Source organism: Octodon degus, unplaced genomic scaffold (assembly GCF_000260255.1).
Source record: "Octodon degus isolate 3935 unplaced genomic scaffold, OctDeg1.0 scaffold00005, whole genome shotgun sequence".
NCBI lineage: Eukaryota > Metazoa > Chordata > Mammalia > Rodentia > Octodontidae > Octodon > Octodon degus.
The window spans coordinates 27,720,806-27,747,933 of record NW_004524581.1 but is presented as its reverse complement, the minus strand read 5'-3'; the positions used below and the strand labels follow the sequence as shown (position 1 = coordinate 27,747,933).

The 27,128-nt window shown below is 39.2% G+C and overlaps 1 protein-coding gene across 2 annotated transcripts in view; it reads left to right on the top strand.

Annotated features, from left to right (window-relative positions):
* Btbd9 (BTB domain containing 9) overlaps nt 1-27,128 on the top strand; it is a 439,436-nt gene that overhangs the window by 39,638 nt on the left and 372,670 nt on the right. For both annotated transcript variants that reach the window (XM_023720332.1, XM_004624183.2), the window contains exons 2-6: nt 4,531-4,739; nt 9,013-9,376; nt 11,279-11,543; nt 19,128-19,347; nt 22,649-22,768. In XM_023720332.1, the coding sequence (XP_023576100.1) occupies nt 4,555-4,739; nt 9,013-9,376; nt 11,279-11,543; nt 19,128-19,347; nt 22,649-22,768 (1,154 nt within the window). In that variant the 5' untranslated portion in view covers nt 4,531-4,554. The remainder of the gene's footprint in view (nt 1-4,530; nt 4,740-9,012; nt 9,377-11,278; nt 11,544-19,127; nt 19,348-22,648; nt 22,769-27,128) is intronic.

Sequence of the window (27,128 nt, the reverse complement as noted above, 5' to 3'; positions counted from 1 at the left end):
TTTCCTTTTATTTGTATTACACCTTTTTATTTGTATTTCTTCTTTTGAGTTCTTACACTAGGGAAACTATATGATGTTTACAACATGTATGTCTGGTTTATTTCACTTATGAGTATATCTTCAAGTGGTATCCACTTCAATATAAAGGCTTTGAGTTTATCATTCTTTATAGCTGAGTAATACTCCATTGTATAAAAATACCATATTATTTTCATCCATTCCTCAGGTGACGAGCATCTTGGTTGTTTCCAAGATTTGGCTATCACAAATTGTGCTGTTATAAACATAGGCACACATGTATCCCTATGATATGATGTTTTCAGATCCTCTGGGAAAATTCCCAGTAGAGGAATAGCTGGTTTAAATGGGATTTCCTGTCCAAATTTTCTAAGGAGTCTCCACACTGATTTCCATAATGGTTGCACCAGTCTACATTCCCACCAGCAGAGAAGAAGGGTTCCTTTTTCCCCACAGCCTCTCCAACGTTTGTTGTTGGTTGATTTCTTTATGATAGCCATTCTTTCTGGGGTGAGATGATATCTCAATGTTGTTTTAATTTGCATTTCACGGATGGCTAGTGATGTGGAACATTTTTTCATATGTTTATTTGCCTCTTTAATTTCATCCTCTGAGAAGTGTGTGTTTATCTCAGATGTTACATTCATTGTGAGGAGTTGGTACATGTATGTTACATGTCCTAATTTTTTTTAACCCCTTCCCCCTTTGTTTCTTCCCACCTTCCCCCATCTCTTGGTCTGTTCTTTTTTGCAAAAGACTGTGTCATACAAACTATTCTACATATAAGCTGTGGTACTGATAACTTTGTTAGCACCATTTGACTCTTCACAATGATCTTAAAAATAGACTAAAGAATTTTCTCAGTGGATTTTTTTCTTTTTTGAACTTGCATATCAAAGGGATGTGAACTGTATTAGCATTGTGCTACCATGATTAAATACTTGAAGTGGGCTAACTTTATAAAGAAAGAGGTTGATTTAGCATACAGCTTTGGAGCGTGGCACTGGCTTTTTCCCAGGACCTTATAGTCAGTGGTATTACAATGGTAGAAATATATGCTGGAATAAGAAGTGACACCTTGAAATGGGAAGCCAGAGAGGTGGTTGGGTGAGTCTTGTTCCTTTTGTAGTAAGAATCACCAAAAATTACCAACAAGTCCTGTGAGAACTACCTTAATCCTTTCTGTCGAACTTCCTTAGTGACCTAAGGACTTCCTGCTAAGCCTCACCTCTTAAAGGTTATGTGCCAGCTCCTATACCAAGCACTCCATGGCTCAAGTCTTCCACACAGCCTTAGGGAAAAGCCACACCTGAGCCATGTAGGTACCTACTACAGTAACAATCGAAATCGCTGGCTCTTTTGCAGGTTGCTCACTGGAATCACTTCAGAACGGTGATTCCAGTGCCTGCCTGGGCCCCGTTCCAGATGAATTAAATAAGAATCTCTGATGGGTAGGACTCAAGCATCTCTTTTTCCTTTTTAAAATCTCCCCATGTGGTTCCAGTGTGTGGAAGGCTTGTTGAGAATCACTAGTCTAATTAAAATTATTTCTGTATGCCAATAAAAATTGTGTTTATTCCACACTAAGTGGCTATTTTCTGTACCCAGCAATATTATTTTTATGTCTTCATTTAGAAAAACATAATTAAAATGTAAATATAGCAAAATGAAATTATATATATTGAGAGTAAAGATCTAGAGAACCTATTAAGCAAAATATTTACATTTGTAGTACCCATGTTTGTAAGTGCATTGGATTGTAAATTTTTCTTCTAAGCTAGTTAACCAAAAATCAATCTTTGTTCAGCAAGATTCATTTAGTCAGTGATTTAAACCTCAGCTATGACCTAGATAAAATATTAGGAGAATATTATGCCAGAGAATATTTCTATGACATACACACTGCATCCTTTCAGCCAGGGAAAAAGTGTGTTAAGAGTCATGCATCCTGATTGAAATAGTAGACGATGATGTGAGTATTCCAGTTGAGATTTTGAAGTTAGGTTCCAGAAGCTTTTAGAATTCCATGAACAACATAGGAAATGACCACGTTATTTAGAATATCAACTGGGTAACTCAACAGAAGCCTTTAAAAAACATCTATCTGATCCTTTGTCTAGAGAGTAGTCAATTTTGGAATGTAGAATAGGGAATGGCAAGTGATGGCCTGTGGGCCAGATCCAGCTCTTGGTCTGTAAATAGTTTCATTGGAAAATAGCCATGTTCATTTATTATTTCGTGCCTGTGGTTGCTTTTAGGCACTGTGGCAGAGCTAAGTTGTAATGACAAAGGTGGTAGAGTGGTCAGAGCCTAAAGTAGTTACTATCTGACCCTTTGCAGAAAGATTGCTTGTGCCTGTGTTAGGTTCTTGTGTTAAACATCCATACATTCTCTTAATGAATAGAATGATTTTTTCTAATGGTGTTTGTAAGTAGGGTCACAGGTCTGCATCTTGTACAGCAATTAACCACTAGGAAGAATATATGCAGTGTATTATTTGTTGAAACTGTACTTTCGATTTGATTTGAAACTGTCTCATTGCTATATGTTTATCAATAAAACTTTGAAAAGAAAAAAAAAAACATCCATACACCTTTTAAGCTGAAAGTAGTCTTTTATGCACAAGTGACTAGAGATAATATATTTGTTTTGGGGGCTTTCAAGTAGAGTCTGCAACTATGGGAGATGGATTTGCTGTGACTCCAAAGATAGTTTGCTCCTACCATGGGAACCAGGAAGGAGTTCGCTCACTTACCTGGGATGGGTGTCTCCTTGCGCAGCCCATCCTCTGTTTCTCCTGGAAATCACAGTCCTTGCTGATTGGTGGTCCCTTTGCTGAGGCCTGGTATGTGATAGTAGGTAGCTAAGGAACTTGGTCTGTGAGGATCTTCACCTTAGTTGGAGGAGAGGGACTATTTTTTATACACATTGCTAATAATAGGTCTGGATATAGAAGCTTAAAGATGAATTGCTGGTGACCCTTGTGATAAGGCTCCAGGTAGAGTTTGAGGAGGAGTGAAGGGCAAGCGGAGAGGAGGCCGCTGGCTCAGCTTTCTTAGTATGTGGCACAGCACAGGGGTGGAGGCTTACCTCAGCTAAAGGCCATCTTTCCTGGGGCACTGAATGCTATGAAGGCGCTCACTCAACTGCTGGTCACTTACATGTGGAAAAGCAGAACCTACAAATACATCAAGGATTGAAAAATAAAAGTGTTTTTGGCTTTCTAAAATAACTGCTCTTTCTAACATGCAAATCCATTAACCAATTTCAGTCCTTTTATTTTTCAGTTCTTTTTTTTTTTTTGGTGGAACTGGGGAGTAGAAAATCAGGGAAGCACCTTTGAAAGAAGTAAAATGTGGGCCAGGGAGATGGCTCAGTAGAATAAGCGCTTCCCTGGTAAGTGCAAGGGACTGAGTTCATTCCCTAGTTCTGCAAAAAAAGAAAAGAAGAAAAAGAAGAAAAATGTAATGACGTTCTAGTGTACACTGGCAGCCTAATCATCAGAGCCACATGTTTGGCATGGAAGTTAAACAGTCTTGAGAAAAATGCCAGGGTTGTTCTTTATTTGAGAGTGTCTTAGGCTGCTACTATAAATCTCTATTAAGAAATGTCAAGTTATTTTTGTTCTTTCAGATTATTTTTATAAAACATTTAAGATGCTTTCAGACTAAATATCTTTTGCTCTCTCTCTCTCTCTCTCTCTCTCTCTCTGTCTGTCTGTCTGTCTGTCTGTACTGGGAGTCAAACTCAGAACCTTGTGCTTGCTAGGCAGGTGCTTATACTGCTGAGCTATCTCCCTGGCTAAACTAAATCTCTTATATGCAATCTTATTTTATTTATTCTATTTGTAACTTAGGCCTGGCACTATGCCTAAATGTTTTTCTGGGCATAGTTGTACCCAGCCGTATTAAATAAATCTTTTTTCTTAGGGCATTACCAGGGATCCAACTCAGGACATTGTACTTGCCAGGCAGGCGCTTAAGCTGCTGAGCTATCTCCCTGGCCCAAAAATCAACATTTTCAGGCTTTAGTGGTGTATGCCTGTACTCCCAGTGCTTTGGGAGGCTGAGGCAGGAGGATCACAATTTTGAGCCTTGCCCTTAACAACTTTCTGAGAACCCGTCTCTAAAAATTTTTTTTAAAAGGGCTGAATGTGTAGCTTAGTGCAAATGCTCTGGGTTCAAACTCCAATACTCCCCAAACAAACAACAAACCACAGTCCTTATTGACTTTAGTTTTCCAGACTGTGATAGCTCCAAGTGCTGTCAGTGTTTCAGAACCTGGCAGTTTTGCTTTTCTGGTGTGATGAGGTGTGAAGGCAGTGAGTTGATGGAAGTGAGTTGTTTCCCAGGATGAACGAGTTCATAGAGATCATTGATGACTCATTTTTTTTCTCTCTCTCTCTTTTCTTAAAAAGCACTTTAAAGTTTTCTTTGAAGAGAATCACATATCATGAACATAGCTAAGTGTACTCTCCTTCCTTTACTAATTCTGTTCCCCTTTTTATAATAGATCAGTGACTACAGATTTGACAAGATGAGTAACAGCCACCCTCTTCGGCCCTTTACTGCAGTGGGGGAAATTGATCACGTGCATATTTTGTCTGAACATATTGGTGCCTTGTTGATTGGAGAAGAATATGGCGATGTCACATTTGTTGTGGAGAAGAAACGTTTTCCTGCCCACCGGGTAATTTTAGCAGCCAGGTGCCAGTATTTTAGGTAAGTGTGTAATTAAGATTCAAATAGCATGTACAAAACAAAGGTATTTTCTACTCTGAAAAAAAGTAACAGAAGATAAATCATAGTAATCCTTAAATTCAACATCTATGAGAATTTCATCTTTGTAGATTTTTTGTTGTTTATAAAGAAGCACCTTTTCCTTTAGAAATTACTGTAGAATTAAGGTGTTAGGTTTTCCAGGCTGGATGGTAACAAGCGACTATTTTTAAAGGTCTGGAGAATATTCCTCAGGCTGGGTTTTTGTTGCCCTTGCCTTCTCACAATCGATGGTTACATTGACTGGAGGGTGGGCTTCTCGTTGTGTGGGTGAGCCGACCCTCCACCCTGCTAATGCACATGTGTGACTTTGGGTTTCAGGTTGCTGAGGTCTAGGACCTGTGTGTAACCCATGAGCTCTGAGACATGCTGTATGAAAGTTCAGATTAAAAGAAGGCTTGACTAAGTTTCATTACAACTATCACTAAACAAAGTATATATTTAATGTAAAAATCCCACTTAAGACCATTGTTGTTAGTGAGACCATTAATGTCCAGTTTTAAATGTTAAACTGATCTCTTAATTCTTTTACATTTTATCTAATACTAAGAGGCATCATCAGTGAATTATTGGCTGAGTGGTAATTTTTCACTGATAACAGTTCTTTTTCAGTTTCTGAGGATAAAGATGGTACATAGAGCTACAGATTTTCCTAGGGCAGTCCATGTCTAAAAATGAAGATGCTTTAGAAAAAATTTCATGTGCATTCTTTTTGAGGTGACAATTAACCTCAACTGTAAAATTTTTATTTATATATTTTTAATACGTACTTTTATTTGTACATATTTGCAGCACATAATGATTATGTTCCTCATGGGGTTGGTACATGTGAATAACACAACTTAATTCTTTTTTGTTCCTTTCCCTCATCTCCCACCTACCTTCTTCCCCCCATAGTTTGCTCTCCTTCCCTTTTGAAAAGCATCTCTCTCTGATTCCTATTATTTACATTTTATTTTGTTTTTTTTTATTTATTTATAGTTTGGGTTTCTCATGTAAGAGAAAAATGCATTATTTAACCTTCTGTGTCTGATTTATTTGACTTATTATTTATATATTTTTAGGGAAGGGTCTGCACAGTGTTCAGGGTCTCACTACTAGATCAGACTCATAGGGATCCACCTGTTTACAGCCTCCCAAGAGCTGGGGTTACAGGTGCGCACCACCACGCTCAGTCTCATTTGCCTTCTCAGCACACTCCAAGGGTGGGGCTGGCATGGCAGGCCCAAGGATTGAACCCCCGGCCCCTGTGCCTGCTTACAGGTGCTTTAATCCACTGAGCTCTTTGGCTGACCCTTGACTTAATATTATGGTTGTAAGGCACACCCATTTTCCTTCAAATGACTCATTCTTCATGGTAAAGTAGTACTTCACAAATATAAACACTACATTTTCTTTATCTGTTCATCTGTTAATGGACAAATAGGATGCCTCTAAAATTTAGCTGTTATAACATTTATTGCTGTAAATATAAGTAATGTATATCAGTGTAATATGGCATCTTTGGCTCTTTTGGAAAGGTACTCCGAAGGTGAAGTGTTGGGTTGAATGAAATTTCTAGTGGAGAAGGGGTTCTTTTTCCCTGCAGCTAGTTCCTTTTCCCCTGCAGTCTTGCCAGCATTGATTTCTCTTTCTTTCTTTCTTTCTTTCTTTCTTTCTTTCTTTCTTTCTTTCTTTGTTAGGTAAGGAAAAGTTTATTTAGCTTACGGTTACTGAAGATTTCAGTCCATATTTACCAGTGTCCAAGGCAGAGTGGCACATGGCAGAGGGCAACCTTTTATGGCGGTGGCAAACAGCAAGAGCCCAGCATTGATTTTTTGATGATGGGCATTTTTTATGGAGTAAGATAGACTCTCAATGTTTTATTTTGCATTTCTGTAATGGTCAGTGATAGTGAACATTTTTTCCATAAATTATTGGCTGTTTGTACTGCTTCTGAGATGTGTCTATTCATTTCAGTTGCCCCCCCCCCTTTTAGTTTTTAATGCAAAGCTTTATTCCATAGGGAGGCTCAGTCTTTCTTGGCAGCTCCCTTCCCCATGGCAGCCAGCAAGTTGCTCAGTTCCTCCTGCTCTTGTACCCGCCCCCTCCCCTTCTTCTCTCCCTCCCCTTCCCCTTCTTCTCCTCCCCCCCCCCACTGTATTTGGTACAGGCTCTCACTATGCAACTTGAACTCATAGTGATCCTCCTTGTCTCAGCCTCCCCAGTGCTGAGATTACAGGCATGCGCCACCACACTGTCTTGGTGGCTGGCTCAGTGCACCTGGGGGCAGGGCTTGCACAGCATGTGGTGCCAGGGGTGGAACCCCAGTCCCTGTGCTTGCCTAGGTAGGTGCTTAGTCCACTGACATATCTCGTCCAGCCTCCCATGCTTTTCTTGATGAACTTGAGGGTGCGTTTGTCATTGGAGATCTTCAGCAGCTCCATGGTGTGCCAAGGGGCAAAACCACACATCTTCCGGATCATGTCCCACAGGAGCTTGGTGTGTTTGGTGCTGAGGCATCCCTGACAGCGTCTGTGCCTCACTTTGCTCACATTCTTTGTCACCTTGTGGCCCTTGTGGCCATGGGATAGTGCAGAGCCATGGCTACTAAAGCCCCCCCTTTTTTTTTTGATTGGGTATTTTATTTTGGGTAGTCTAATTTTTTTGAGTTCTTTAAATATTCCAGATATTAGTTGTTTGAGGAGTAACTAGCAGAAATTTTCCCATTATGCTGTGAAGGAGCTTTTGATAAAATTTCATTTGATGATTTTGATGCTGTTTCTTGTGCAGTTAGGGTTGTGTTCAGAAAGTCCTTGCCTACATTTATGTCTCCAAGAGTTTCACCTTTTTTATCTAGCAGATTGTTTCTGTTTTTATGTGTAGGCTTTTGATCCATTTTGATTTTAGTGCGGTACATGGTGAGAGATGTGGGTCTGGATTCAATCTTTCGCTTGTGTATAGCCAGTTTTCCCAACACTGTTTGTTGAAGAGGCTATCTTTCCTCCAGCATATGTTTTTGACACCTTTGTCAAAGATTAGATAGCTGAATATACCTGGGGCTGTTTCTGTGTATTCTGTACTGTTCTATTGATCCACATATTGTGATCAGTGCATTCTTAAAAGAAATACATAGACTTTTGGAAGTTTAAAGATCATATTGAGTGAGTGTAATGTACTCCTCCTATTTATTGACCCCATTCCTGTGGATAGTGAACCTTTGTAACATTTGATGGTTCACTTGGCTAAACTCAAAGCCATTTTCAAACTTTCTTAGATACTTATTGCCAACACTATTCATGAACAAAGAAAAGTTGAAAAGTTAATTGTCAGTAAACAGAAGTTTAAGTACTGTCAGAAGAGGTTTGTCAATTCCCAAATAAAGAAAAGCTAACTATTTTAAGTGGAAACTTTTTATAATAAACGTTGAACTTTCCTTGCTCATCTTCTGTGTTCTGGGAAGAGGCCTAGACGAGGTGGCCGACCTGCAGCACATGTGCTGAGCCATTGACAGCCCCTCGAGGTTCACCACCACTGCCCTAAACATATTTTTCTAAGAAGTGTCTACTCTCCATTGGTCTTTGTAATGGCTACTTAGTGTTTGTGTGTCACTTTTTGTAACATGCTCCTATTTTTGGACATTTGTCTCTAGAATCAAGTCCTATAAATAAAATTATTGTATGGAAATATATGCACAGTTTAGATTCAAATAGGTTTCACTGAATTACTTTTCAAGAATGGGCCCATTTATATATACTGTTTCTCAAAGCAATAAATAAAAACCCCTGTTTTCTCAAATTGTTTCGCAGCACCAGGTATTCATAGCTTTTTAATTTCTGCCATTGTGACAGGAGAATGGCATCTGATTGGGTTTTTAAAAAATCTGATTGTATCTCTTTAGTTTTACTTTACAGGACATACTGCCTAATAACCTTTAACATTTTTATATTGATTTAACTGTTCCTCTCAAAAGACTGCTTTCTACCTCTATTTAATCTTGAGCTTTCAGAGTGGCATATTATTTCAGTTGTTTATGGAATTAATTCAAAATGGTTTTAAAATCATTCCTCTGGCTTTCTTTAAAAAACTGTTTAAAATGATAACTTTACATTTCATCACCTAGATCTTTGTGTCATTAAGCAAATTTATATTTGTGTAAGGTTGGCAAGTACTATTTCATATATGTCGTAGCATGTCCCGTGTGGAGTCTCCACCCTGTTTCTTCTGTGATGCGCAGAGCGTTGCTGTACGGCGGAATGCGCGAGTCCCAGCCTGAAGCGGAAATCCCTCTCCAGGACACCACCGCTGAAGCCTTCACAATGCTGCTCAAGTACATCTACACCGGGCGGGCAACCCTAACGGACGAGAGGGAGGAGGTTCTGCTGGACTTTCTGAGTCTGGCTCATAAATACGGCTTTCCAGAGCTGGAGGATTCTACTTCTGAGTATCTCTGCACCATACTTAACATCCAGAACGTCTGTATGACTTTTGATGTTGCCAGTCTCTACTCGCTCCCCAAGTTAACTTGCATGTGCTGCATGTTCATGGACAGAAATGCTCAAGAGGTGCTCTCCAGTGAAGGTTTCCTCTCCCTTTCCAAGGTGTGTCATTTGCTGCAAATAACTCATAGGCCCATGTTATTTTATTTGTACATTGTATAGTGACAGTACAGCGATGGAGTAAGAGTTTAGGAAAAAAAAAAAAAAAAAGAAAGGGCTGGCCAAATAGCTCAGTGGATTAAAGTGCCTGCAACAGGCGCAGGGGCCGAGGGTTTGATTCCCAGGCCTGCTGTGCCTGCCGGGCCTCTCCCCTGGGGTGTGCTGAGACAGCAATTGAGACTGGGCGTGGTGGCGCACACCTGTAGTCCCAGCTCTTGGGAGGCTGTAAACAGGCTTTGAACATCCTGTAGACACTTCCCTAAAAAACATACACACACACACACACACACACACACACAAAAAGAAAGAAATGAAAAGAAAAAAACAAAAAGATCGCTGCTATCAAAGAGATTACTAGTCTCACCACTGTATCTGGCTGTTGGACTCTAGATCATAGAAGAGAGACTGCTTCTGTTTTCATTTAAGGTTCTGCAGATAATTTTTATGTTCAAAGTACTATGCTGCTGGGTGCTGTTTTTTTATGTGATCAGTCAGACAAGGGTCCTTTGTGATAGTGAATGTTATTTTTTGGTTTTGTATTTCTCTGATGGAGTGCAACTAAATTCTTTACAGCAAGAGGGAAAACTCATAAAGAAGATATGTCATTGATGTCTTTAAGTCAGTGCTTTTCTGCTGACTTAAAATTTACTGTTCTAGGTAGAATAAAACTATTTTTGCTCAATTTTTTTCCTGAATCTTGGGTGGTAGTTTTCTCTTTTTTTCCTTTTTGTGTTCCACATGCAACCTGGGTGTCTCTGATGAGAAAATCTTTTGAAAAGCCTTATATCTTGGTTGGAGTGTAAGCTATGATTTTTATTATCCTACTTCATTTTTAAAGGCAAAACGATCTTTGAATGTTGCACCAGTGTTGATGGAAGTCCATCTGGAGAGCCGAGCACCAAAAATATGGTAGCAGTTATACTATGCAGCAGAGGATTTTGAAATCTAAATGCCAGATGTGTCTTACTGACTTTCAAATATATACTCTTTTAAATAATCTGTATGCATTTATAGCTTTTCATTTGTCACTTTTCTTCTTGCTATTTTTAAACAGCTGGGTATAAATGTATTGGAAAGGCTAGATATCTGTGGAGTGATAGAGTATACCAGGCAGGAAATAAAGGTGCTGCTTCCTTTCTTATTGATCACATAGCCACAACAGGCAAGAGAATACATGACACAAAGTCTAAGTAAAGAAGAGGGTTAAAAGAATTAATTGCAGAGTTGGGCATGGTGGTGCACGCCTATAATCCCAGCACTTGTGAGGCTGAGGCAGGAGGATCCTTGAGATTTTTGAGACCAGCGTGGGCTACAAAGTGAGCTCAAGGCCAGCCTGAACTGCATAGCGAGACCCTGCCTCAGAAAGAAAGAAGAAAAAAGAAAGGCAGGCAGGCCCCGGGAGATAGCTCAGTAGAATAAATGCTTGTCTGGCAAGTGCAGGGTCCTGAGTTCAACCTCCCATACCACAGGAAAAAAAATTAATAACAAATAGTATTTTCAATAAAGTTAATTTAAAAAAGAACTATATATTGAAAAAGAGGAAAGAAAAGAGAAAGAAAAAAATTAATTGCTTATAATTCTAGCACTCTGGAAATCTGATCCAGGAGGATCACAAGTTCAAGCCCAGCCTGGGCAGTTTAGTAACTTAGTAGGAACCTGGGCAAAAAATTTAAGAAGTCTGAGTGGATAGTTTATTACCTAGGCCTTGGCTTCAATTTTCATTTGCAGAAAAAAAAAAATACTGACTAAATGCGAATGATACCGCGGTTCTGTAAAGTTTTGTTGCTTGGTCCTGAACACAGTTGGACTTACCATAACTGGATTTTTCCTTTTTATGCTTTTCAGACAGCACTTTTAAACATCGTATTAAGAGATTCATTTGCAGCTCCCGAAAAAGATATTTTCTTAGCTTTGTTAAACTGGTGTAAGCACAATTCAAAGGAAGATCATGCTGAAATCATGCAAGCTGTGCGTTTACCTCTGATGAGCCTCACTGAACTCCTGAACGTTGTGAGGCCTTCGGGACTGTTGTCTCCTGACGCCATTCTGGATGCCATTAAAGTGCGCTCGGAGAGCCGGGATATGGACCTCAATTACAGAGGCATGCTCAGTAAGTACCTGTTGACCCTCAGCTTCCCAGGAAGTTTTGCGTGCATGTTATGCCGCTCCCAACTCCAAAGCTCCAGGTCCAAAACCATAGTGCAGGTGTAGCTGGTGGGCTGTGACCAAATGGCTGCTTCCCGTGCTATGGCTTTCTCCTGTTCCTTCTTCCGGGGCTGGTTAGCCGTATAGTCCTTGCCAACAATGTTTTTTCTTATCATTCCTGGACAGATTTCTCCAACTGCTCTTCTGGATGTCATAAATAAGACATTTTCCTGGAAAGTTGCTTCTTAATCTATGTCTTTTTCTGTCTTTCTTCATTAAAGAAGCATTAAATCCCTCCTGGGTACTTATTTTAATTGCTGCTAGCATGGTGAATTGAAATATCTGTAACAATAGCAAACTAGTATAGCATTTCCAACATTTATGTGGTGATTTTCTTACTATGAAAGTAGTAGCAGTTACCAGAAATAACTAGCATGCAATAGAATTTACAACTTAAAAAATCCCAGAAATCTCAGACACAGTAAATCTAAAACAAAAAAGTTCAGCAGCATCTTCAGAGAACTTCAACATTTCTGAAAGTGGAAAGTCAATACTGTTTATCATAGTTTAACCAGCAGTACTGTAAAGTATTCCCTGATGTGTGTATTGAGAACAGGCCCTGCATGAACAACTGACTTTTTGAAGTAGGCATACTTTTTAACTAAATTTTATAAAGGAGGAAACTGAAATATAGAGAAATTAGATAACTTACTCAAGGGCCACACAGAAAGATGAGGATCTGAAAGTTGAAGCTATACAGTTCAGTTCTAAAGCCCATGTATTTAACCACGAAATTATGCTGCATAAGACATAGTCTTTATCTTTCATCTTTGTAATTTCATTGTGGAAATAATATGTAATTCCTAAGAAAATTTAGACACAACTGTTGAAGAGAGTGGTGTTGTGAAAGAGTGACAGGATTGAAGGAGATTTCATGAAGATTATGAAATTCAAGTTTGATTTGGAAAACTTGGGCTGGGTAGATTTCAGATGGGAAGATTAGTAAAATTAACAGACTAGGATTAGAATGTTTACGGGACTGTGGAAGAAGAATAGAAGGCTTTTGTTTAAAGTGATGATAATAGTACTTAATAAAATATACATAAGTCAGTTCAAGCCAAATCGTGGCATATTTGAAGATTGAAATTTCACTTATATGTAGTAAGGAACCAATTTAAGTGGGGCAGTAGCATATGTACAGTGAGAATTTGGAAAGATTGATCTGTGATGCACACTTGATTTTAAATAGAGACAGTGAATAGAGACAGTGGACTTAGGAAGACCAGTGAAAAGGTATTTAATTGATGCATAATTAATATAGCCTTTAACTAGAGTCCTGGCAAGAAAATGGAAAATAATAGATGTACAGAAGGAATGTTATGGAAAAATATTAGATCTTGGTGATTCAAGGGATTTAACTTTTTTTTTTTTTAACTTTTTTTACATTTATTTATTTATTGTGTGTGTGTGTGGGGGGCCAGCTCAGCCCACCAGGGGGCGGGGCTGGCTGGATGTGGTGCTGGGGGATCGAACTGGCCCCCAAGACTGGCTTTTTGAGGGGCCGGGGAGATGGCTCAGCGGAATAAGCGCTTTTCTGGAAAGTGCAAGGACCTGAGTTCAATCCCTGGTTCCGCCAAAAAAAAAAAAGAAAAAAAAAAGACTGGCTTTTGAGACTGAATTTAATTATGTTTTTTTTTACCTATTTTTTTTTTTTAAAGCACCAAGTTCAGTGCCTGGATTTAAACTTAAAAACAAATAGACAAAGTCAATCTATTCCTTGCTTCTAAACAGAAATTTGAATCTATATCACCTGTCACATACAGGCACCAATAACAGTGAACTTTTGGTACTTTTTTCTTTTTTTGATGTGGGGAATCAAACTCACAATCTTGTGCTTGTCAGACAGGTGCTGCTGAGCTAAATCCCTGGCTTGAATTTTTTTTTTTTTTTTTTTTTTTTGGTACCAGGGATTGAACTCAGGACCCTGTGCTTGCCAGGCAGGTGTTTATTCTACTGGGGTAGCTCCTTGGCCCCTGGCCTGAATTTTTAATACTTTTAAAACCTCAAACTTGTGTTATTATTGTCTCTTTCCAACCATAATTTGTTGTGATGGGTAAATCTCTCAGTTAACTTGAGGGTTCAGAAATGGTCTCTGGTTGTCTGGCGTAGTGGGTACACACCTGTAGTCCTGGCACTCTGGTGGATTGTGGTAGGAAGGTTGCAGGTTTGAGCCCAGCCTAGGCAATTCAGTGACTCAGATGCTGTCTCAAATCTTTAACAACAAAAAAGCCTGGCAGTGTAATTCAGTGCCAAAGGCCTAGGCTTCAAACTGCAAGCACTATAAAACAGATTCCAAGCACTTCTCTAATGCCTGTTTCTCTGTGGAGGTGTATAGGGGCTAGAGATGTGTGCGTGTCTCATTAGAAGGTGAGCTCCTAAGGATTGAGTAAAATATGGTGGCCATTACATAAAAGGACACTGAGGACATTGAAAACAAATGAGTAGCATGATAGTCCCATTGAGCTCAGTGATTGTTCTTGGGAATTTATCTGATGTTACCCAAATTTTCAGTGCAAGGAGCTAGAACCACAGTGCTGACTTCAGCCTCACGTGAACAGTGCTTTTCTTTTTTTCTTTGGCAGAACCGGGAGTTGAACTCAGGCCCTTGCGCTTGCCAGGCAAGCGCTTATTCTGCTGAGCCATCTCCCCAGCCCTTGAACAGTGCTTTTCCTTGGACTCTCCTGCCTGCATTCTTTTTAGCATACATTTTGTGGTGTGTTTCAGTGTCATCGTTGTCATATGTGGGAAGGAGGCCTGTGGAAGATGAGGGTAATGGGAAAGGGTAAGCTCAGGTGGCACTTGAGAAGCCACCTGTAGTGCCACAGTTGCGAGGCAGCACAGCATTACAGGCCGAGAGAGTCCATGCATTCTCTATAGAAGTCTGGATAGGGAGAAATAGTGGAAGTGGCTGAACCAGGGAAAGAGATTCCAAAGAACTAACTTTTCATCCATAGAGACATCAGGGTGAATGACCAGATCTACCTACAGGAAATGGAGATTTTGATAAAAAATGATTAAGAACATAAAGCAATTAAGGGAAAGCATAAGATGAGTATCTCATATTACTCAGATTTTGGTACTGTGTAGCTGGGAATATATCCTCCATTTCTCATTTTTCCTAATAATTGATTTTTTTGTACCTAGCTGTAGAGCTTCAAAGTTTAATCTTTTTCTTAGCATTTTAAAGATATATTAAAATTTGCAAATTTAAATAAGTTTTGATGGCTGTGTACCCTCTTACTTAATCTCTAAGATGTAATTTTTTAAAAAAAAATGTATTTAGTTAGTACAGGGTATGCAGGGTCTCACTACATAGATTGGACTCATAATGATCCTCCTGTTTTCAGCCTCCCAAGCGCTGGGATTAAAGGCGTGTACCACCATGCCCAGTCTCCATTGCTGTCTCAGTGTGTTCCGGGGGTGGGATCAAACCCCAGCTTCTGTGCTCTGCCTACGCAGGCACTTTAGTCCACTGAGCTATCTGGCCAGCCCTCATAAGATTTTTTGAGAGTTCTTCTTTTTTTTTTCTCTCTCTATTGATAAACCGGTACTAAGAATATCTGTGGTTTGAAATTTGTATGATTTGAATTTTTAGGATCACATTACCTATTAAATCTGTTACTTAACAGAGACTTTGCCAAAATTACCTGAAGTTACATTTTTATCCAGTAAAGAGTCTTACATTCTAGTCACTGTCAGAGAATTTTCACTTATATAAATGCTGTCCATTTTGAAGTGAAAGATACTCTCAAAGAAGGAACCTATCGAGAACAGATACAAAAGTTCCTAAGTAGTCCTTTTTTTAAAATGTATTTGGTACAGGCTCTCTCTGTACAGCTTGGACTCACAGTGATCCTCCTGTTTTCAGCTTCCCCAGTGCTGGGATTACAGGCGTGCAAAACCACACCTGGTCTTGGTGGCCAGCTCAGTGCATCCAGGGGCGGGGCTGGTGTCACCTGTGGTCCTGGGGATTGAACCCTGGTCTCTGCGCTTGCCTAAGCAGGCACTTAGTCTGCTGATCTATCTTGCAGGCTCTAAAGTTCCTAAGTACTCTTGAAATAAACTTCACATGAAGATTTAAACACGTGTTGGAAATTTTATTTGTATTTTAGACTTTGGTTACAGTTATTTGAAATGCTTGTGCCTAGTGTGTTATTTCTAGCTTGATAAGTGTAGGTTCTGAGAAAGTTCATGTTGAGAGGAAATCATAGGGGACCACTTTCTGAATGTGGTAGCTTGGTGTTCTTGTCTTGGCTTGTGGGATCAGAACTGGAGGAGATGTTTCCACTGGTCAGCAGCAACAGAGTTGGAGCCTCCACATTTTACACGTAGCAAGGTGGGAGAAATGCTTGCTGTTATTTTTACCAAATAGTTATGCATCACTGATAACTGAAAAACACAAGATTTGAAGCTCTTGTTTACTGCTAATGAACAGCCTTGTGTTCAGATTGGAGGTACCAGGAGGGCAGGGCCTTTCTTGGTTTAATTCACTGAGTTATTTTCAGTGCTTTGCACAGTACCTGGTGTGGAGGGACTTCGTAAATACTTCTGACCAAATGAATGTTGTATACTATGTAGTATTTTAACATATGTTATTTGTAGGGTAATTTTAAAGTAACTCTGTGAGGTACAATGTGAAAAGTCTTGTTTTTAAATGAGGAAACAAGCAAGATTAAGAGGCTTAAATTTAGGGGTTAATAGAGAGTGAGTCTCAAATTTAGACTTTTTTTCACTTTAAGTTCAATTCTCTTTTTCTCCCTTTCTGGCTCCCTCTCCCACTTTCTTTTTCTTTGTCAAAATACCTATTTCTTTCCTCTGGGTCTTCAGCAATCTAAGAGGAAAGAGGGGACTAGAGGGAAAAATACGGCCATCTCCCCCTCCCTCTGGGGAGCTAACAGAGGAATGTGTAGAAACGGCCCAGGAGATGACTGCCTGGGTTTTAACTTCAGCTGTGCTGGTTGCCTGACCTTGGTCAAGTAAGTCGATCTGAGTGTCCCTGCCTCCACTTTTGTCATATGTGCTGTGAATGTAATAGTAGTGCTGTAGCCAGAGGGTTATTTTGAGGAATAAATCAAAGAAAACAGCAGTTTTGAAGTGCTTAGACAGTATCTAGCTCATAGTGTGTGTTCTGTAAGGTTTGTTAAACAGAATAAGGATGGTTATCAATAAGTTAAGGGCCAGCCAGATAGCTCAGTGGACTAAAGTGCCTGCTTAGACAGAGCCCAGCGGCTGGGGTTAGATCCCTGGTGTGCCATGCTGGCCCCACCCCGTGGCACATTGAGACTGGGCGTGGTGGCGTACCTGTAATCCTAGCGCTTGGGAGGCTGAAAACAGGAGAATCACTGTGAGTCCAATCTGTGTAGTGAGACTCTGTGCTAGATACATTAAAAAAAAATGTTATCAGTAAGTTAATAAACCTTAGAAAGGTGGCCTTCTGTATCACTTGAGCTTCGGATGGTGAGGCACTGAGTATGCCTGGATTGTTTTGTTCCTTGATTTTGCTGGTTACCTTGGTCTTTTGTCTGTTAATTAAACCCCACTCTTACCTTCCACTTTTCAGGTGCAGTTACTGCCCTGGGGAGCCACTCTCTTTACCTGTCCTTTTAAGTATTTTTTAAGACGAACTTTCTAAGAAATATGCAGCAGTGAATTACTTACCATTTTTTCTTTTTGAGCCTGGTTATACCTCATGCTTTCCCATCTTCAAATCACAAGGCCAAAATATATGTGAGAATTAAGTATTTATTTACAGTTGGTATGTGTGCATAGTGTTCTTATTGTGTACTTTTAAAACACACCTTTAACACTATAGGTAAGGCCATTTTTAAAGAATATTTCATATACTTTGTAAACATCATCTCATTTAATTCTTAAAAATCTAGGAGTCGATACTTCCCTACTATGAAGTTGAAGTTTAAAGAGGGTAGTTGCTCCCAAATGATGGCATGTGTGCAGCTGCAGTTGAAAGTGAAACTGCTTAAGTTCTTAGTTGGTTTCTGCAACCTCTTTATCTTTCCAGAGAGTGTCAGGACATGGGGACTGATTTCAGAGCTGTGAGGCATGATTTGCATTAGCCTTTCAAAATTCCAGTTATGTTCAGTGCTTAATAAACCTCATACTAGAGAGGGGAAGGAATTTAATAATCGCCATAATAATTTTGATAACAATCTAAATTTTCATTTAAAGAACTCTCAAAAAGGCGGTGTCTTTTTTTTGTACAATCAATAAAGTATTTTCTCATTTATGACAGTTTAAAATATCACACAGTAAATTCTTTTTTTTTGTTTGTTATATACAAGTTTTTTTCCCCCATAATTTTATTGATAAAGAAGTGTCTTTTCTTTTAAGTAAAACTTTGTTTTCTTTTAGCTAGATGAGTTGATTGAGCCTTTCCGTGTTTGACTAACAGTTATGCTGCATTGGAATCCTTCTCTCTGTTGGTTTATCAGATGTCTGACCTGTTTGCTTGCCTGTCATGTGTTGTCCTCAGTCCAAATGGCAGGTATAGGTCATCTTACATGCAATTTCCATCCAGCTGCTAACAGAATTAACTCAGGAGAGCTGAGTTCATCCTACTACATGTTTTTCTGTTAGTATTAGTTTTTTCTTAAGACTGCGTCCCAGGCACATTGTAGCTGTGATAGTGACATTAAACTTAAACTCTGAATGGGATCTTTCTTCCCCCCTTAAGATAGGGTCTCACTGTGTAGTTCAGGCAGGCCTTAAACTCACTATGTAGTCTAGGCTGGCTTCAAACTCCAGCTAATCCTCCTGCCTGAGCCTGCCAAATGCTGATGCTGGTTTACAGACATGTGCCCTTATGACCTGCTTCTAAATAGTGTCAGTCCTTGGAGGCATTCCATATCTTCTATCCCTGTAGACTTTCCTACCATTTTATTTTATTATTATGTTTTAAAATTTTTATTTATTCATTTATTTATTTATTTTTTTAAAACTCTTTTTTTAAAATATTTATTTTTATTTATTACATTTATTTATTGTGTGTGTGTGTGTGGCCAGCTCAGCCCACCAGGGGGCGGGTCTGGCTGGCATGTGGTGCTGGGGATCGAACCGAGGTCCCTGTGCTTTGCCAAGCTTGTTTCAAGTAGGTGCTTTAGACCACTGAGCCATCTCTCCAGCCCCTAAAATTTTTATTTGTGTGTGTGTGTGTGTGTGTGTGTGTGTGTGGCCAGCTCAGCCCTCCAGGGGGTGGGGCTGGTGGCATGTGGTGCTGGGGGATTGAACCGCGTTCCCTGTGCCTTGCTAAGCTTGTTCTAAGTAGGTGCTTTAGATCACTGAGCCATCTCACCAGCCCCTCCTACACCATTTTAAAAATAAATGGTGATAGCGAATCAACTGGAATGCTAGCCTTTTTTATATTTTTAACAAAAATATAGAATAGGAATCTTTTTTTGGTGCTGGGAATAAAAAATATAGAATAATTAGGTAAATAATGATTAACCCTGCTTTTTCTATTTTGTAATTGTAGTACCAGAAGAAAACATTGCAACTATGAAGTATGGAGCCCAGGTTGTAAAAGGGGAGCTGAAGTCTGCCTTACTGGATGGTGACACTCAAAATTACGATTTGGATCATGGATTTTCAAGGCACCCAATTGATGATGATTGCCGTTCGGGCATTGAGATTAAGCTAGGTCAGCCGTCCATTATCAATCACATACGTATACTCCTGTGGGACCGGGACAGCCGGTGAGCATTTAGCCTGACTTAGCAGCGGACCTGATGGCAGTGACCTAACTTTGTGGTCATCTGCTTGATTTCCACAGATTTTAATGATTTCTTTGTGGTTATTCTGCTATTTTTCTTGGAGATTATTTTTGTGGGAAGATTTATAGATTATATTTATTTTTAAAAAGTGACACGTTTTCTCCTTGTTGGTAAAAGTATTGACTATATGTTGTGTTTCTTTGTTTTTTTTTTTTTTTTTGTGAAACTGGGGATTGAATTCATGCCCTTGTGCTTGCCAGGCAAGTGCTTATTCTACTGAGCTATCTCCCTGGCCTCATTTTTTGTGTTTCTGTATGTGTAGAATAGAAAGTAAAGAAGTCCACACAGGAAAAAAAAATTGGTGGTAATCTCACCACTTTTTATTAAAATTTATATATATCTCATTATGCTCCTCTAGTACCAGGGGTTAAACCCAGGGATAAGAAGGTATTTACAATTGAGTTACATTTCTGGCTCTCTAATATTTGTGTGTATAGAAGTATGAAATTATTTACTCAGTATTGGTACATGTTTACAGAGTGTAGTGGTTATGTTCTTCATGTGGAGCTGGGACATACATGTAAAACATATCTTAATTCTTTTGTTATGGGTAGATATGTGCATATGAACATACACAAACCACATTGTTTTAAAAAATAAATGTTTGGGCTAAAAAATTTACTTTTTCATGTATTTTAAACATTCTAACCTTTTAAAAAGATTTCTCTTAAGTGTTACTTTTGATGGTTTTCTGGTATGCCACTATATAGGATAACATTATTTACTAGATTCCTCACTCTTGGATATTATAATAAGTTTTTTGTGAGTAGTTGCTGTGTGTGTGTGTGCGTCTGTGTGTATGCATGCACACGCTTTTAGTAATGCTGGTGATCAAATCTAGGCTTTGTACGTGCCAGGCTAGCACTCTACCGTTGAGCTATATCCCCAGCTCTGTAACTCTCTAAATGCATTTTATCCGATGGGTGAAGAGAGCTGCTTCTTTTAGTGTATGGATAAATAGCATCCTCAAAACAAAAAATTCATGAGAAAATTTGGTGGGCCTTAGTCTTGGAATCTACCCATTTGCTCAGTGGCTTCAGAATTCTGCTTTCTTTCTAGTGGCCTTGGTACTTTTATTCACTGCGGCTTCTAGGGGTCCATCCATGGTGGCAGAATACCAGAGCAATATGGGAGACCAGGATTAAGCTGTCTCTCTCATTATTGCTCATATTAACCTAAACTCTCACATCCAGAAACTGGGTCCTGCTCCTGCGTCTTTGAGTATGGACAAGAGGGGCTTAATAGCAACATGGTGGTGCCCTGAACTCTGCCGATTGGCTCCCTTGGCCACCACCTTGACCATTAGCCCATTTGAGCCACGTGTGAGGGAAGGGACAAGAGTTACCACTTTGTGTCTTCTTTTTACCCCAGTGCTGGGTTTCAAACCTAGAACCTCATGCGTACTGAGCAAGCCCTCTACAGTTTAGCTGTATCTCTGCCCCTCCTTTTTTATTACAAATATATTTCCTGACATGTATCTTGGATATAATTTGACCTTTAGCACCCATTTCTGGGGATTGAAACCAAGGCCTTCACTCTGAGATACATCGCAGGCCTTCTTTTATTTTGTGACATGTTGGCCAGGCTGGGGATTAATTAATTATTTAATTAATTTTAGTGTATTTGGTACAGGGTTTCACTAAGCAGCTCAGACTCAGTGATCTTCCTGTTTTCAGCCTCCTCAGTGCTGGGATTACAGGTGTGTGCCACCATGCCCGGACTTGGTGGCTAGTTCAATGTGCCCCGGGGGCAGGTCCAGCACAGCATGTAGTGCCAGGGATTGAACCCTAGGCCCTGCCCTTGACTAAGCAGGCACTTAGTCCACTGGAGTGAACTGAATTTATGATCTTCCTGTCTTGGCTTTCCAAGATGTTGGGATTATAGGTGCCCACCACCATACGTGGCATAACTTTAATCGGCAAAGAGAGTCTAATTCACATATCCATTTCTACAGAGCCTGGAGTTAATAATAGTGTAATGACATTTATATAGCACTTTCATTATGCCTGTGTGGTAGACACTGTTCTAAAAGCTTTAATCTAGTTAATAATGAAATTAGTATAGAATAATAAAAATCATGTTGGAATATTTGAAACTGAAAGTAGTTATTGTTTCCATGATGTTAAATATTTATGGTTGACTTTTTTATAGTATCTGTTACATTTATGGGGTCTTAGCTTTACCATGTAACTGTTCTTTTCTCACAGAAATTGTTATTCTAAGCAAAGGTGAAAAATTCAGAATCTTAAGCCAAAAAGATTCTGACGTACTTCAAAATTATATCCTGCATTACTGATAACCTGGAGAGGTTCAATAAAAGGTTATAACCAGTTTGAGACTGTGATAAAATGAATGGGAGTTGAGGGGACAGCAGAAAATGAGGCGATGGCACAAAATAAGCTGACCTTTTCTGGTCACAAATGTGGGTTGCAGGCTGACATTTATGGTCACCTAAATCTTCTAAGATTGTTCCTGTTGATATTACAGTACGAGTAATAACTGCATCTCAAATTTAAATTTGGCTTATGACAAGGGAATATAGATTTGTTGAGTATGGGACTAGCATGTAATGGTCCAAGGTAGCTGACAAGGGAGGATAATAGGCTATTTTCATTACTGCTAAGTTATTAGCTAGCAAGTGTTGAGTCATACCCAAAAGAAACATGCATTATCTCTTCATCCATGTCATTTTTTTTTGTGCAGCCTGCTTGAATGTGTGGGATGGGAGAAGAATGAGGGGTAGCACGAGATAAACTAGCCTGTATGGGAAGCCCTCCAAGTTGACTTTCTTCCTGAGAGGGGAGAGCTAAGCACCCAGGCCGAGGACCTAAAGGAAGAAGGCATACCTCTTGCTTCTGTTTTCTGTTCTCTTTTCTCTCTCTTTCTCCTGCTCAACTTTATTAATTTTCTGATATGATATGGCCATGGCATCCTGACCATGTTTGAAAAGGAATGAACGTCTTGCATATCTGATAGGTGCTAAGCTGTGGTCCTTGTTTAAACAGTTTATGATTTGCGAAGGCAAACACAAAAGCGGAGGAAATTTTAATACATATGGTACATATTACAGCAGATGAATTTTATATGACTTTCATTGTTATCAAAGTTGATTTTATGCAGAAAATTAATTATTAAGTTCTATATTTTTATGCTATTTCATATTTTAAGTATAGCTTTGTGTTGTTTTAATGATTTTTTTCTGCCTTTTTCATTTGTTTTGTAGCTCCTATTCCTACTTTATTGAAGTGTCAATGGATGAACTTGATTGGATCAGAGTGATAGATCATTCACACTATCTGTGTCGGTCTTGGCAAAAGTTGTATTTTCCAGCCCGTGTTTGCAGGTTAGTTCTCATGATTAATAAATGATTTTCATCCTTATTTGAAGATATGTGGACTTTGAGAAGGCGATGGCAGTCTTGTAGAAGAGTGTTTCAGAGTGTCAGCTACCAAGCACAGCTCATGGGGAAGAACTTGTACAAAAGTGTGTGCCTTCATGTTTGAAATGCAGTGAGAGTCTTCTACTTGTTTTGTGCGATATTTATGTGTAGAAATGTGAAGAATAAGGGATAGGGGACACTAGAGAAGCAAATGCCTTTTAAAACTCAGTGGTATATATTGAAAGGAAAATTATTATTAAGGGCTGGATTCTTCCCACAAAATCCTTAAGTATTTCTGAAGACTTTCCAGACTGTGCCCAGGGGGACAAAGAGAGTTTTGGGTGGCAGCATGCATGTTGTGGGCATCTGTGTTCTTTCTCTAGGTTAGTGGCTCTCAGATGGCATTTGACATCACAGGTGTTTCGAGTGGAGCTGGGAATGTGGCTGGCCTGGGACCATGTTTACCTCTTGCCTTCCTGCACGCTACTTCAGTTTGCATTGTTAATAATTGCAGCCTCAGGATTGGTTTTAAAAAGGCTTAAAAATTTACTGTTTTACTGTTTCATATTCTCCCTTTATGTGTAAGCCATCATTAAACTTTCTAAAATTCTGCAAAATCTATACAAGTTAATGAATTTGGGAATTTGGAAAGGTCGTTAAAGGACTCTGAAATTCAGACATTTTTCTACTGGAAATTGTTCTCAGATAGTCTTTACCTTCAAGTTGGAAGTCAAAGGTAGGAAGAAGTTGGTTCCTTTAGTCAGGCATGACAGGAAGAGAAGGAGCTGGCACTGCCACTTGTGACTGAAACTGCCTTCCCATGGGGCTTCATGGAGCAGATGAAGGTGCCCACAGCCTTCGGTCTGTTGGTTATGACTTACCCTTACAGCTGTTGAACTCAATGCATAGCAGCAAATCTAAATTCTTCGAGCACAAGAACCCCACAAAACCTTTCAGTCTTTGGTACAGTATAGATGTTGCCAACATTTTTTGTATGAATGTCACTGGACACAATGTCGTTAGCCAGGGCGCTGCTTGTGTGAAAATGAAGGAAGTCAATTTCATTTCCCACAGAGAGACTAAAGTATCTCAGGCCTGTCAGTTGCTCTTTTATCAGAGAGATTTTGAATGGATTTAATAAGAGGGAGAGGAAATCGAGTGAAGACTCCATATCTCAGAGCTGCCTGTGGGGTACTTGGAGAGTAACAGAAGTGCCCTGTTATGGAGTTGGAGCTCGAGGCTGCATTCACTTGAGCTACTATGATTGTGTAGGTTTAAGTAATAAGCAGTGTGATAACCAAAGTGGCTGACATGGGCTGAAGGCCATTGTGTTTGTATTTAATTTGAAACAATAGGAGCTTGACTCCCAGAACAAATCATTGTGAATATGGTCCCAGCAGTAACTGTCTATGGGCTTTAGTTCCCTGGCAGCTCCAGGAGGTAAACCTGTGCCTTCAGGCATAATCACAGCCTTTTGGAAAATATACTTTCCCTTTACTTATTAATGGGCATCATTTATAGTCTTTCCTTACTTTGTCTCTCCCCAGTCTGGCTTTTACTTTGCCAGTATAGTGCTTGTCTGTACCTTGGTCTGTTCATAATGCTGGCTTTTGTCTTGGTGTATCAGCTTCCATGTCTGAAAATACTGATCAACCAAGGTGTTAGAGGTTCATGACAGCAAGAAAAGAAGGAAATCTCAGTAGTCAATTTTTTAAAAAATTAAGAGAAACCTTATAACCACCTTAACGTTGGTAACTATTGCAGTTCTTAGTAAACTCTGCCTTTTGTAGTGGATTAGAATTTTGATAGTATTTTAAAATGAATCCAGGAATAGTCTCCATTGATTATCCAAGGGTGACTTGGTGTTTCTTATCTTCACAGCCATTTATTGATTACTTGATGTTCTAAATACACTTCTTCCAGGAATGTCACTGGCAAATAAATACTTTATTTCCTTAGCGTATCAGTGTTCAGTTTGAATTGTTAATTTGCATGTTTATATGTCACCTTTTTTATTCAGTGTCCTTTGTGTGTTTGTTTTGCCTTTGATTCTAAAATTACAAGCTTGTAGAGGCAAGGATTATAGATTCTAATCCTTGAGTATTTTTGCACAGTATTTAGACACTGGTCTTATATGCAGTAGATACGTTATAAATGTTTGCATTTTGTGGTATTAATGCACTGGCTATGTAATGAGAGATTGATTTTACAGTGGTAATATGTACATATATTCATTGGTGCTATTTATCAATATATTCTTTAAGATAAGCATGAGTACTGGAAGATTCTCTGGAGAACAAAATGATTCTATACTATTTGTAAAGGTTATTTTCTTTTTTAAAAAACAATTTTGAGATTTTCATGAAGGATGTGACTGTAATATTTTGATAAAAGATTCCATCTACTACATTCACAGAAGAGATGTTCTTTAAATTGGAAAGTGGCAGATTACCATGTCCTCTCCCTCAGTCTAGGTAAAATTGTGTATAAATCTGCATTGTTAGAAAAACTGGGCTGTGGAGTTAGAGCACCTCTCAAATCCTGTTTTTTTTTTTTTTTTTTTTTTTTGTGGTACTGGGGATTGAACTCAGGACCTTGTGCTTGCCAGGTAAGCACGTATTCTACTGAGCTATCTCCCTGGCCCCTCAAATCCTGGTTTTTACTTCAAACTTGCATTGTGACAAGTTGTGCCTTTCGGATTCCTGATCTGTACCTACAAACAGGAACAACACCCTCTTCATGAACTTTGCTGTGAGAGTTGAAGGATGTAACATATTTATGGGTGCTAAGCTCAATCTCAAGTGGACGGCAGAGGCACAGTATTTTTATTATTTTTCCTGATTCTGAGACTTTCAACTGATGCTTGACCTCTTGGCTTTACTCTAACAGATCCTGCTTAGTACTGTTACATTGGGTCCCACATCTCAGCTTAGAAACCTTTGGGAGACACAATCAAACCATTTCCAAACCTGAGTAGCTTCTATGACTGGTAGCTGGAATTAAAATGTAATCTTCAAATAAAACCTGGGAACTAAGAGGAATAGAAGGGCTAACAGCAGTTTTTGACAGTTGCCTGTTGTGAGACAAGGGAAGAGTAGGTGGCAGGTGCACACCATAGGGACTGGTGGGAGATTAGCAGGGATTGGGAGGGTCAGGCTTAGCGAAGACCAAAGCAGCACATGGAGGCATCTGACCATGACATGGAAAATGAATGTGGCATGGGAGGACGGGGCGGTTAGCACAAAACTGGGTTTCTTTCTTTCCTTTTGTTTTTAATCATCACAGTAGAAAAATCTCTCATAAAGTGATAATGTGGCATGTACTTTATTGATTAAACTTAATAACCCCTACAGAGGGGCTCTACCCAGTTTTTACCAACTAAACATAGTAATACCTCCTCCTCTGGACCTGTCACCAATGGAGGTATTCTTAACATATTGCCCATTTAGTATTTGTTATAAACAGAATTTTATTTCAAAGTATCTCTCCCCCCCCCCCCCCGGTACTGGGTATTGAAATCAGGACCCTGTGCTTGCTAGGCAAGTGCTTCTTCTACTGAGCTATCTCCCCGGACCCTTAAAGTGAATACTTGTTATTTATGAAATTTTTTTTTGGGTGTATTTCTTTGTTTTCAAGTTGTGAGAACTTTATATTGATACAGGGATATATGACAACATTATCATTGTGTCTGTTATGTACTACGCAGTTTATTAGTTTTTTTAGTTTATTGGTACTTTTTACCACAGAGAATTTTACTTTTTAAAAATATAGGCGGGGCCGAGGAGATGGCTCAGTAGAATAAGCGCTTCCCTGGCAAGCGCAAGGGCCTGAGTTCAATCCCTGGTTCCGCAAAAAAAAAAAAAAAAAAATTGTAGTCAAATCTGTTGGTCTTTTTAAAAAAATGATTTGTGGTTTCATATCATTTATGAAGGTATTCCTCTAGCTTTAAGTCATGCTGTATTTTCATATATTTTTATCTACTACTTTAATAATCTTTATGGTAAATATTCAAATCAGCCTGATTTTTTTGTATGTATTTTCAGGATTAGGCAGTTGACTAAGACCATCCACTTAATAATGATTTCTTTTCTTTTTAACGATTTTAACCTTTATTTATTTATTTGCAAAACCAAGGATTGAACTCAGACCCTTGCACTTGCCAGGGAAGTACTTATTCCACTGAGCCATCACCCCGGCCCCTTAATAATGATTTTTTACCACACTCATGTGAAAGGTCGTATTTATCAACTGCTGAATTCTATCTAGCATGTACTCTATTTTGTTCCATTGATTTTTTTTTTTTTTGCGTCTTGTTGAATGTTTT